The 13,759-nt window shown below is 46.9% G+C and overlaps 1 protein-coding gene across 4 annotated transcripts in view; it reads right to left on the reverse strand.

The window, feature by feature from the left end:
* myo7aa (myosin VIIAa) overlaps positions 1-13,759 on the reverse strand; it is a 268,383-nt gene that overhangs the window by 80,238 nt on the left and 174,386 nt on the right. For all 4 annotated transcript variants that reach the window (XM_069892099.1, XM_069892100.1, XM_069892096.1 and 1 more), the window contains 3 exons: positions 9,209-9,292; positions 8,298-8,425; positions 3,521-3,647 (listed from right to left, as the gene is read on the reverse strand). In XM_069892099.1, coding sequence (XP_069748200.1) covers positions 3,521-3,647; positions 8,298-8,425; positions 9,209-9,292 — 339 coding nt within the window. The remainder of the gene's footprint in view (positions 1-3,520; positions 3,648-8,297; positions 8,426-9,208; positions 9,293-13,759) is intronic.

The following is a 13,759-nucleotide window of genomic DNA, read 5'->3' on the forward strand; positions in this document are numbered from 1 at the left end:
AAAGTGGACGCTCATGCACGGGAGAAGAAATAAACAGGAAGACTATTTTCTAAATGGAGAGGAAATTGAAAATCCCCAAATGCAGAGGGTCCTGGGCAAATGCAGTGTTGGCATTCGCTTCAAGAAGAACAGAATACAAGACCAAGGATGAGGTGTGATAAGCCATTGGAGAGATCTCACTTGGAGTATTGGGCTCCTCATTGAAGAAAGGATTCACTCTCATTAGAAAGGGCTCAGAAGAGGTTCGCAAGGATGATTCCAGGAATGAAAAGGTCACCCATATGAGGAACGTTTGACAGCTCTTGGCCTGTACTTGTTGAAATTTTGGAGAATGCGGGGGTGGGGTGGTTTTCACTGAAACATTTTGGACATTGAAAGGCATGGATAGAGACGATGTGGAAAGGTTGTTCCCCACAGGGGTGGGCAGCCTTTTAATTTAGACATTCAGCAAGGTAACATGCCATTTCGGCCTGCAAGTACGTACTGGGGGGTGTATGTTAATTGGGCAGCATGGACTCGTGGGCCAAAATGCCCTGTTACCGTGCTGTAGGTGTAAATTATTAAAAATTAAAAGGTTGCCCATGCCTCTCTAGGACAAGAGGGCACAAATTCAGGATTGAAGGGCGTTCACTTTGAATAGAAATGTTGAGGAATTTCTTTAGACAGAGGGTGGTGAATCTGTGGAATTTGTTGTCACATACAGCTGTGGAGGCCGGATCATTGGGTGTATTTATGGCAGAAATTGATTAGCCAGGAGAAGGTCAGAGAGTGGGGTTGAGTGGGAGAATGAATCAGCTCACGATTGAATGGCAGGACAGGCTCGATGGGGTGAATGGCCTATTTCTGCTTCTGTGTCTTATGGTCTTAAGAGGGTTTTCTCTGGGTGCTCTGGCTTCCTCCCACGGTCCATAGACGGGGCCAGTAGGATCATTGATCACACGAGTGTATTTGGACAGTGTGGACTGGAAGGGCCTTTAACTGCACTGTAGCTCTCAATTTTAAAAAAGTGATGAGATTCTAGGTTTCAAGTTCATTTGTTACAAAATACCTGGCGGAGAGAGATGGATTCTTCTGCCAAAAGATTGATCTCTCATATTAATATAGGATAACAATGAAAAGGAAGATAAATTAGCGCCAAGGAAGGGCAGCACGAGAGCACTGTTGTGGGGTTCCTTCAGGAGCCTGATGGCTGTGTGGAGGAAACTGTGTTTAAGCCTGTTAGTGTGCAATTTCATGCCCTTGAACATTCTCCTTAGAGAGGTGCCTGGGAGGGGCTATGGGTTTACTGAATGGGCTGGCAGGAAGAGGATGGTGCTCACCATGCAGTCTCCGCAGACCACCGGTGTTCAGTCTGCAGGAACGGCTCGGAGATTCCCATTCCCTGCTGCTCATTCTCCGTCCCCGCCCCCTACTCGGGCCCACTGGCCTTTGGTGTCCCTATTCTGCTGCAGGTGCCTGACAGTTTTGAAGATCACCTCACCTCACCTGCCGTCAGACCAAGTTACCTCCATCTAAACTCTGGAACTTCAGATTATTAGAATATTCCAGCCCATATCTGGGGACCATATGTGCTATTGGTTCAACTTTTATTCCCTCCTCATTTCCCCACCCCCCCTTATCCTCCAGGAGGTGAGAACATGCCCAGTCTGACCTCCCAGGCGTGAGCTCCTGCTCCACATTGTGCAACTGCAACATTCCTCTGTCTGCGTTTTAATAGGGCACCGTGAAAGGAAAACCAGACGTGGACGATCCAGTGATCATTGGGGAACCAGAGGTGGAGAGGGGGAGCACATTCAAGTTCTTAGGGGTCACTATCTCGGAGGATCTTTCCTGGACCCAACACACCAACGGCATCGTGAAGAAAGCCCGTTGGTGCCTTAACTTCCTTGGGAGTTTCCGGCGGTTTGGTATGACACCAGAAACCCTGTCAAATTTCTATCAATGTGTGGTGGAAAGTGTGCTGCATCGCGGTCTGGTATGGGGACACCAATACCCCTGAACGTAAAGCCCTCATAAAAAGTAGAGGACGCAGCCCAGGGAAAGGAATCTCAGGGTTGTATGTGATGTCATGTATGTACTCTGACATTAAATCTGAACGTGAAGGGGGAAACATTTTTCAAGCTGCTCCTGGAGGATCTTCCACCTAACCTGCATTAGCATCAGACTCCCCTTGTATCTCTCCCATGGTGGAATAGCTCACACTACACCCCGCACTTTAGCTTCATCATTGCAATACCTGCAGTACTTGGGTACGAGCTGACTTGCCTGGATGGCACGGAAAACCCTGCTCATGGTGATTTTTATAAATGACTTCTTTATAAGTGGCAGATGGAGTTCAATCTGGGAAGACTAACCTTGCACTGCATCCTGGCACCTGCGACAACAAATTCAACTCAATTCTTTTCAATGCACTCACCCTTTAACTGATCCCATTCACTCAGTGACCCGGTTTGCCCCTGGGTCTTGCTGGCTTTAACAGAAGTACCCACCCACCCTGTCCTCCCAGGTCATTGTGTCTCCTTCTCAGCTCTGAGCCGAACGGTTGACTCTTTTGCTTCTCACAGATGCCGTCTGATCTGCTGTAAAAATCCCCGGCATCCGACATCTACCGGATTTGTGATTTTTCTGGTTGCCTGATACACACTCTTACAATACCTAACCAACACATCTGCATTAAGAATGAACAGTTTAAAAGGCAGTGCAAAATTTTTAAAAAATCAGTATTGGAGTCCTTAAAGTTCACTTTAATCAGGTAATTCTCATAACTTAGAATTTAAATTTAAAACTTGGTGCTGGCACCATAATAACCATATAAAAATTTGCAGTACGGAAACAGGCCATAATCGGCCCTTCTAGTCCGCACTGATTTACGTGAAACCACTAGTTTCACCTTCCCACTCCCATGCCTATAACCCTCCAACCCTCTCACATCCATGTACTCATCTAGCCCCAATGCTAACCGTGCTACCATCATAATCAACTCCCCCTACCCCAAGACTTACTAATATACTTAATAATATCCCAATAAAGTCTCTTACTGGGCAGGGAGAGGGAGACATTGTGGGAGAATTGCCCAAGCGGCGAGCGGCATCGGCCGGCTCTTCATCCTGGGCACCGCCATCTTATTCAAACACAGCTTTATTTAAACTTTATTCAAACAGCAGCTGCGGATGGGGCAGGGCTGGGGGACGCTCCGCTGGCTGAATGTTTGCTCCCATCTTCACCAAGGGGTTGTGTGTTGCTTTGGAGAACATTTACTTTTACAATCTTTAAAAAGTTTATTTTGTTTAAAAAAATCATTTACTTCCTCGATTGTTTTTTTTGCCGGTTGCTTGAGGTTGGTAGAATTCCGGATACCAGGGATTTTACTGCATTTCCAGCAGCTTCTGTTCTTCAAGTATCATTTAGTCAAAGGGCTAAATGGTAACTCAGAACACCCATTGCTTCATAAGGAAACAGCTCATCTCCACGGGATAATAATGCAGGGAAGCTTCATCAAAAGGAATGGATGGAAACTCACCTTCACAAACTTTTCCGAAGGAGCGAAACAACCCACGCAGAGACACATGAGAATCCACCCGCGCGCATGGCTGCTTTTGGACGGGTTTTGGACCAGCTGCTTGCAGATCTGGCAGTAAATTTCATCCCTGTCACAGAACAGCCAATGGAGAAAGACATCAACAAGATCATCGATAAGAGTGCAGAGAAGGTTTATTAAGGATGTTGCCGGGACTTCGGGAGCTGAGCTACAGGGTGTCAACATCTCCACGGATCGGTCTTGGAGCCTCCACATCAATCCAATTGCAAAGAAGGCTCGCCAGCGGCTATACCTTGTGAGGTGTCTGAGGAGGTTCGGTACGTCACCCAAGACTCTCTACAGGGTATACCGTGGAGAGCATTCTGGCTGCCTCACTCCCTGGTATGGAGGCACCAACTCTCAGGACAAGAATTAACTCCAGAGGGTTGTTAACTCGGCCTGTGGCATCACAGGCACCAGACTTCACTGCATTGAGGGCATCTACATGAGGAAGGGTCTTAAAAAAGCGGCCTCTATCCTCAAAGACCCCCACCACCCAGGCCAGGCCCTCTTCACTCTGCTACCATCGGGGAAAAGGCACAGGAGCCTAAAGACGAGCACTCAGCGGCACGAGGACAGCTTCTTCCCTGCTGCCATCAGATTCCTGAATAACCAATGAACCCAAGACACTGCCTTACTTTTCGTTCAGTGTTATTTTACTTTTTTTTCAATAGTAATGTTGTAAGATGGTTATAATATGTAAGTTTCCTGCTGCAAAAACACTAAATTTCATGACATGTTCGTGACAATAAATTCTGATTCTGAGTTACAGGGAAAGGTTAAACAGATTAAGCCTTTTATTCAGTGGAGCGTCGGAGATTGAGGGGAGATTTGATAGAGTTATGCAAAACTGAAGGGTACAAATGGACTACTGCGTATCCTGTTGTACAGGACAACTTGTGTAAAGGACGACCCTGAAATTTCCACCTAAAATGATGGGTTTGAGTGATACCCTTTGTATAAGACGACCCAAATCTGGCACTTACCGCTGTTAAATGCAAATCACATTTTTTAAAAAAACCAAATGATAACTTAAAAGATTTATATTTCATTTCAGGTGTCAGGAAAATGGCGGCCGTTTTTAAGACTTAGCCGTCAAGTTTTGGATTTTACACCCAGCGTGCGGACGACCCCGATTTTAAGCTGAAAATTTTAGATTTTGAGGATCGTCCTGTACCGCAGCGTAAACGGTTAACGCAAGCAGGGTCTTTCCACTGAGGATGGGAGAGACAAAAACTGGAACAGTCAATGTTTTAGGTTAAGAACCTGAATTATCACTAATATAGCCTGGGCTGATCTCAACTACATAAAGAGCAGGGGAAACAAGTTGGTGGTGGGGGGGGGGGGGAGGAGATGGGCTACAGATAGTTCAAGAGGTGAGACGAGGGGGAGACTGGTCAGCTGGAAGGGGGGAGGGGGGAGGAAATCGTCAGCAGCAGTGTGGGGGGTGGGGGGGAGGGGGGTGGAGAAGAGACCAGTAGACCAGTCAGCCGGAGTGGGGGAGGTGGAAGACCAGTCATCTGGTGGTTGGGACGGGGTAGGGGGGCAGAATAGTAAGAGAGAAGACTGGAAGTAATGAAAAGATTGAAATAGCAGAACTAGATGGAGGAAGGGGGTACTGAAAATTCAATGTTCACGATGAAGTGTCCCTGACCATTTCTCTCCTTGGTCCGTCAAGTTCCTCCAACTTCTTTTTGCTCACTTCGCATCTGTCCCGATGAAAATCACCCCTCATTCCCCAAGCTCAATCTCCCATGCAGCAAGTCCACCATCCCAGCAAACGATCTGCTGAACCTCTGCCACCCAGAGGTGACTTCCCCGAGGCTGCCCACACACTCGGTCCACAACATCTATCTTCACAGGGTCAAGTTCCCCTGAAGCAAGAAGTCAACAGACCAAGCACTTTACCCTATACCTGCACATTAACCTTTGGTGACTGGTGCCCAGGTTCCTCTGAAGACCAAAACCTCTCTGGTCTCTCACTATTCAAAATAAAAATGCTCCAAATATGCCTCTTTTCTACCCACATAGTCAACGTCACATTTTCCCTCCGTTGTGCTAGACTAGGGGACTCCAAAGTAGTCAATATTGACCCCAGGGTGGGGGGAGGGGGTCGATGGGACTCTCCAAAGGGTGTAAAAATGCCAGAGGGGCCAATAAATGGTGGGGCGAAGGGGTTGATTGATCTTTTAGAGTCAAAAGAATTGTGGAGCCCAAGGTCCACGGCCCCTGCCCGGGAGCCCAAGGTCTACGGCCCCACCCAGGAGCCCGAGGTGACTTCTTCAATGCGGACGGCCCTGCACTTGATATTGAGAATGGAATCGCTGTTGCCGATGCTGAAGACTTGGACCCAGCTTCGTTTATCATCTTCCCGGCCAGAAGCAAAAGTTTTTTTTTTAAGAATGTTACTGTAATTACTTTCTTGTTTAATTTACAGATTTGTCACTTGGCGATTGAAGGGCTGTAACAAAGTTTAGGTTGTTTCTGGGAGGCCCGGACACCATGTATATGGTCTGCACTTTCCCTCACTTTCTTTCTTTCTTTCTTTGGCTTGGCTACATGGACGAAGATTTATGGAGGGGTATGTCCACGTCTGCTGCAGGCTCGTTGGTGACTGACAAGTCCGATGCGGGACAGGCAGGTACGGTTGCAGCGGTTGCAAGGGAAAATTGGTTGGTTGGGGTTGGGTGTTGGGTTTTTCCTTCTTTGTCTTTTGTCAGTGAGCTGGGCTCTGCGGTCTTCTTCAAAGGAGGTTGCTGCCCGCCGAACTGTGAGGCGCCAAGATGCACGGTTGGAGGCAATATCAGCCCACTGGCGGTGGTCAATGTGGCAGGCACCAAGAGATTTCTTTAAGCAGTCCTTGTACCTCTTCTTTGGTGCACCTCTGTCTCGGTGGCCAGTGGAGAGCTCGCCATATAACACGATCTTGGGAAGGCGATGGTCCTCCATTCTGGAGACGTGACCCACCCAGCGCAGCTGGATCTTCAGCAGCATGGACTCGATGCTGTTGGCCTCTGCCATCTCGAGTACTTCGATGTTAGGGATGAAGGCGGCCAATGAATGTTGAGGATGCAGCGGAGACAACGCTGGTGGAAGCGTTCTAGGAGCCGTAGGTGATGCCGGTAGAGGACCCATGATTCGGAGCTGAACAGTAGTGTGGGTATGACAACGGCTCTCTACACGCTGATCTTTGTGTGTTTCTTCAGGTGGTTGTTTTTCCAGACTCTTTTGTGTAGTCTTCCAAAGGCGCTATTTGCCTTGGCGAGTCTGTTGTCTATCTCTTAGTCGATCCTTGCATCAGATGAAATGGTGCAGCCGAGATAGGTAAACTGGTTGACCGTTTTGAGTTTTGTGTGCCCGATGGAGATGTGGGGGGGCTGGTAGTCATGGTGGGGAGCTGGCTGATGGAGGACCTCAGTTTTCTTCAGGCTGACTTCCAGGCCCAACATTTTGGCAGTTTCCCTCACTAATGCATATGGAAACTGCATGTCTACTAATTATCTATTTATTTATCATAAGTGTTTGAAGGTCTACGAGGGATCAAGTATTCCATGAAGGGAGTCAATGGTCTAAAAGGTTTGGGGACCCCTGTGCTCGAACATCGAAAATTACAGTCTCCCTGTCGATCTCGAGCCTTAGTAGCAGGAACTGAGGTTTTGCAGTGAGGAAAGTGAAGCCATTTTTCTGGGTACCCTCCAACTAGACGCCATCAACATCGACTTCTCTGGCTTTTGTTAACCCACCTCCCCTTTCTCCCAGTCCATCTCTCTCCCTTTTCACCGTCTCCTTTCACAGAGATATAATCAATTTTCACCTCTCCCCTTATCATATTTTTTAGCGCTGTCTCTATTCTGAGGTTTCTCGTCTTCGCTTATTTCTTGAAGAAGGACTCAGGCCTGAAACGTCAACAGTACGGGTCGAGTACCCCTTATCTGAAATCCAAAACTTTTTGACCACCACAGGTGGAAAATTCCACCCCCGGCCTCACTTGCCCAGGTGGGGGCCTCTGACGCTCTGTTGGTGCCAGTTCGTTTACAAGCCCTGCCACCCGCCAGGCCTGTGTACACTAGTTCACTGTGATGACTCTGGAGGAGACATCCAGCAGAATTTCTAGAGCATTTATCTTTTGTAATTAGAGATTTTTTTTTCGGCAAATACAAAACATTATTTTCATGTGAAATCTGAAATTCATCTCTACCTAAAATGCTGTGTTTGAGTGTCACGTGACCAGCAACATGACTGCACCGATAAAAGAAAAATTCAGTGAACTTTAACCTTTTTGATCAAAACATAGACTGCTAGGTGGAGAGTGAAAGGCTGCCATTGTTTGTGTTTGTTGTTTAACAGCTGATAAGGGTTTTCCCCTGATGTTACATTATTCCAAAATCTGAAACACTCCTGGTCCCATGCATTTCGGATAAGGGGTACTCACCCTGTACACCTTTGTCTCCTGTGAACACTAAAAGACTGTCTGAGTTCCTCCAGCATTTCTGAAGCTGAAGCCATTTTAATGGAGGGAAAGGGAGGGGGCGGGGGGAGGAGAGGAATTCTAACATGCATCATTTCATCTGTGGCAACTCTGGAACCCAAGACAGACAGGAAACGGTAGAATGCTAGTGGAGCTGACAGATGATCTTCCTTCAGCAGCCGAGCTTCCTGGTGGGAAGAGGCCAAGGAGGGAGGAAACGAGGAGGCAAGCAGGCGCTGGCAACCGGTTTACCTGAGCTCAGGACGTAGAATGCCATTCCCGATGATGAAGTGAAGTTTCTCCAGGTTGGAGGTCGGCCGGTCCTCCAGCATGCTGTTCCCCTGAAGGCTGTACTCCCCGTCATTCAGCCTTTTGGCCACCTAACCAGAGACACAAGGAGCACGAGGGAAAGTATCGGTTTACACAGCATCTACTTGCTGCTGGGAAATGGATCAGAGGTCAATCCACAGGACCACAAGAGTGGCAGGGAGGATCACTGGTCTCCATCCTGTCTTCTCCCCATAACCCTCGATTCCCTTCCTGATCAAGAACGTATCTCCACCCATCTTTAATATTCCCAATGCCTCCACAGCCATCCACAACAATGAATTCCACGGATTTATCACCCTTTGAGTAAAGAAAGTTCTCCTCAGCTCTGTTCCAGAGGGACGTTTTTGTATCCCGAGGCTGTGCCCTCTGGTTCCAGACTCCCCCCACCATAGGAAACATCCACTCTATCCAGTCCTTTCAGCATTGCATAGATTTTAATGAAATCCCCCTTATTCTTCATCTCAGAGCCATCAAATGCTCCTCATACGATAACCGTTTCATTCCAGGAATTATTCTTGCAAACCTCCCCTACACCCTCTTCCATGCCAACACATCCTTCCTTAGATAAGGAGTTCAAAGTTGCTCACAATACTCCATGTGGTCAGACCAACACCTTATAAAGCCTTGACATCATGCCTCTTTTATATTCTAACCCTCTTGAAATGAATGGTAGCATTCCATTTGCCTTCCCTACCACCGACTCAACCTGCAAGTTGACCTTTTACCGGGGGGGGGGGAGACTTTTGCACGAGGACTCCCAAGTCGCTCTGCACCTCCGATATTCTGAGCCGCTTGCCCGTTTCGAAGGGTGGAGAAAGAATGCATAAAATTACCTCTTCCGTAATCTTGGACTTCTTCTTCAGAGTCAACGAGACCAGCTTGTGCCTCACGCTGTTTCTCTTTTCCGCATGCCCGCTCTGTCACACAAGCGTCAGGCATTAGTGGGGATATCGGTAACCAGCCACATTTAAACACACAGGCAGGGGGGAGGGGGTGTGGTGGAGGGAAAGGTGGACAACCAGCCTGCCCCTCAGATCACTGGGGCAGTGTGGTGCCAGGGTAGAGGGGAGGCTGCGGCAAGTTTGTAATTGTCACTGCACTGTACCTAGTGGCTGCCAACAAGGAGAACCTTAACAGAACATAACCAGTTTATTATCATGCATATTGTACAATTGCACATCTGCACAGAAATTCTTTCCTGCTACAGCCAAAATAAAAATAGATTGGAATAGCATATTTAATTAAAGAGGATTTACTAAAATGTTGCCTGGATTGCAGTACCTAGAATACGGAGAAAGATTGAGTAGACTGTGACTTTATTCACTGGAACGTAGAAGGTTGAGGGGGGGGGGGTGGGATTTGATAGAGGTATATAAAATTATGAGGGGGATAGATAGAGTAGATGTGAATAGGCTCTTCCCCTGGAGGGCAGGTGAGATTGGAACAAGGGGTCATAAGTTAAGGGTTAGGGGGCAAATTTTAGAAGTAACATGGGAGGGAGTTTCTTCACTCAGAGAGTGGTGGCTGAGTGGAATGACCTTCCGGAAAAGGTGGTTGCAGCAGGGTCATTTAAGAGAAGGTTGGATGTGAGGGGATTGGAGGGCTATGGACAGGGAGCGGGTAGGTGGGACTAGTGGAGTTCTCTTAAATTGGTGCGGACTAGAGGGTCCGAGATGGCCTATTTCCGTACTGTAATTGTTATATGGTTATAAAGAGAAATGATAAATACAAAGAGTGACACGGTTGGCGTAACGGTTCGTGCAATGCCTTTACAGCGCCAAGGATTGGGATCGGGGTTTGAATCCGGTGGCGTCTACAAGGAGTTTGTACATTCTCCCTGAGAGGTCAGTTTCCTCCCACCATTCAAAACGTACCAGGAGTCTGACTCAAATATTAAATTCCAAATGACATGGGGCCCATTCATGGGCATCAGATTTAGTGTTAATGTGGAATTTTGGAATTGCCCTGCCCCTCTCTAGGATTGCGCCACTTTGATTTATGAATGTTATTCTTCCACCTTGTTCAGGTGAAGGGCCTTTTGAAATTTATTTCCTTAATTATGTTCTATTTTATCATAATTGGAAGTTTTCACACATGAACGTTTTTGCAACTTTTTATAAATCTTCTTGGTCTTGTAGCTCGTTTCACAATTGTATTGGTCAACTTTTCTTCTTTAATAATCGTGATTGTAGTTCCATTTCCTCACCTGTGTCACTTTTGCCGTCCCCCTGTTTCTTCCTCTTCATCTTTTGAATCCGACTACAGCAGGCAGTATCTACCAGTGGCAATTCTACTAGGCCCTGCTTTCAACATTGTGGGTTGAACCTCTTCACTCAGTTTTGCTCCTTCATCGGGCTCGACGCCCTAGCCCTGCTCCGACAGTGAAGAGACGTCCGCAGCGGCGTGGTTACGTACACCGTAGCTGGATCGCAATCCAGCCCGAGGCTTCCACTGATCCATGGGCCTCTTTTCCCGGATTTCTCCATTTGATCGCTGGACTTTGCATGCTTCCTTTGAAGGTTGGTTCCTTTTCGGTGGCGTTTTTAAAAACTGATTTTTTGAAAAATATTCCTCTTTAACTGAATTCCCAGAGGGTCAGGTTAAACATAAGAACATAACAAATAGGAGCAGGAGTCGGCCATCCGGCCCATCAAGCCTGTTCCACCATTCAATAAGATCGTGACTGATCTGATCATTAACTCAACTCCATCGACCTGACTTTCCCTCTGCCCCTTAATTCCTTTTTTATGTAAAAATCTATCTAACTGAACCTTAAATATGATTAATAAAGTAGCCTCATCTGCTTCCCTATGTACAAAATTCCACAGATTCACTACTCTCTGGGTAAAACAATTTTTCCTCATCTCCATCTTAAATCTACTCCCCTGAATCTTGAGGTCGTGTCCCCTAGTTCTGGTCTCACCTACCAGTGAATACAATTTTCCTGCCTCCATCTTATCCATCCCTTTCATAATTTTATGTTTCTATAAGATCTCCTCTCATTCTTCTGAATTGAAGTGAGTATAGTCTGTGCTTGTAGGTCAACTCCCTCATCTCTGGGATCAACCTGGTGAACCTCCTCTGGTCTGTCTCCAAGGCCAGTATATTCTTCCTCAAGGATGGAGACCAGAGCTGTACACAGTTCTTAAGGTGCGGCCTCACTAGGACCTTGTACAGTTGCAGCATGACCTCCCTGCTCTTGAATTCAATTCCTCTACCGATGAAGGCCAACGTTCTACTTGCCGTCTTAATAACCTGCAATGCAACTTTTTGCAATTCTTGCACAAGCACTCCCAAGTCCTTCTGCACTACAGCAGGCTGCAGTTTTCCACCATTTAAATAATAATCTGCTCTTCTATTTTTCCTATCAAAGTGGATGACCTCGTATTTACTAATGTTGTACTCCATCTGCCAGACCTTTGCCCACTTACATAACTTAATTACCTCCTTCTGCAACCTTTCCACATTCTCTGTGCAATTTGCTTTTCCACTCAATTTAGTATCATCCTTAAACTTGGCTACACTACACTCTGTCTCCTCTTCCAAATCATCAATATAAACGGTGAACAACTGCAGGCCCAGCACCAACTCACTTCCCACTGTCTGCCAATCAGAAAAACACCTACTTATCCCGACTCTCTTCCTTCTGTCAGTTAACAGAGAGTCAGGGTTTCTGCACCCCATCCCCTACCGCATTATGCGACTCCTCATTCAACTTTTCTATGGCAAACACTACTGCTGTGACTGCTTCCACCACTACCATTCCAGGCACGTTCCATAGAACACAACAGGACAGCAACAGGACCTTCGGCCCATCTGGTGCATGCCAAACACTTATTCTGCCCATTCCCATTGACCTGCATCTGGTCCGTATCCCTTCATACCCCTCCGATCTATGTGTCCATCCAAATTTATTTTCAATGTTGAAACTGAGCCCACATTCACCACTTCAGCTGGCAGCGCGTTCTACACTCTCACCGCCCTCTGTGTGAAGAATTTCCCTTCTAATGCTCCCTTTAAACTTTTCACCTTTCACTCTTAATCCATGTCCTCCAATTCTTGTCTCACCCAATCTCAGTGGGAAAGTCTGCTTGCATTTACTCTATCTGTACCCATCAGCATTTTGTACAATTCTATCAAATCAGACACCAATTCCTTACCAGGCTACCAGTTTGCGTCCCATAACAGCCAAGAGATTATCACTGCTGCCCAATTCCTTCCAGTCCAATATCAGCGAGTCAGAGTTCTCCAGCAAGGAGACAGGCCCTTCAGCCCAACTATCCATGCTGGCCCAACTGATGATCCAAACTCTCATTTTTGCATGTGCTCGCTCCATATCCCTCCAAGCTAGTGGTTTTCAAACTTTTTTCTTCCACTCACATATCACCTTATGTAATCCCTTACTAATCACAGAGCACCAATGGTGCAGGGAACACTTAAAGTGGGATGTGAGTGGAAATAAAACATTTGAAAACCACTGCTCTAACCATTCCTATCCATGGACTCACCACTGATATCAAATTAAATCTTGTCCTGGACACCACCACAACCAATCAGAATCCATCGCAAGCACAAGGGTTTCAATGACCTTCATGACCAGCCTAACCAAATCACAAAAATATTGTCCCTCATACGTTACAACCTGCATGGGTCAATTCCAACAAAGTCTAAAAGCAACGTCGGGAGAAAATTAGGAATCATTTTAGGGCAGACCTCTGCTTGATCATAGAACAATACGACAGAGGATCAGGCCCTTTGGCTCATCGTGTCCATGCTTACCACGACGCCCAAATTACATTGAACTTCTTCTCCCTGAGCATGACCTATATCCCTTCATTCCCTGCCTATTCAAGTCTGCAGGAGTGATCACAAGCTTCCAGTTGCCTGCCGCGTTAAATTTAAATTCAGATGTAACGCAACAGGTCCTTCTGGCCCGTAAGACGGTGCTGCCAAAATACACCAATTAACCTACAACCCCAGTACATTTTTGGAAGGTGGGAGGAAACTGGAGCCCCCGGAGGAAGCCCACAGAGGCACAAACTCTTGACGGACAGCGCTGGAATCGAACCAGGATTGCTGGCGCTGTAACAGTGCAGCCCAAACTCAATTCCCTCCCATTTCAACCCATCTGCATGAAGCTGCCTTCAATGCTGTGGTGGGGCAACATAAACTAGGGAACCATGTCTTATCATGCATCTGGGCACTTGGCAACCCTCTGTGGGGAACATTGGAACTTCAGCTCTCCTCTCATTTACCATTAACCTATCGATGGGACTTTTCTCAATAAAAAATGCCTTGTCCATACTCACACTCCTCATCAGCTGATCTGTCTTATCAATTATCTTAAAGTCCTTTGGCTTCAACCTCCCCCCCCCCCCCCCCCC

This window comes from Narcine bancroftii, chromosome 7 (genome assembly GCF_036971445.1).
Source record: "Narcine bancroftii isolate sNarBan1 chromosome 7, sNarBan1.hap1, whole genome shotgun sequence".
NCBI classification, from domain to species: Eukaryota; Metazoa; Chordata; class Chondrichthyes; order Torpediniformes; family Narcinidae; genus Narcine; species Narcine bancroftii.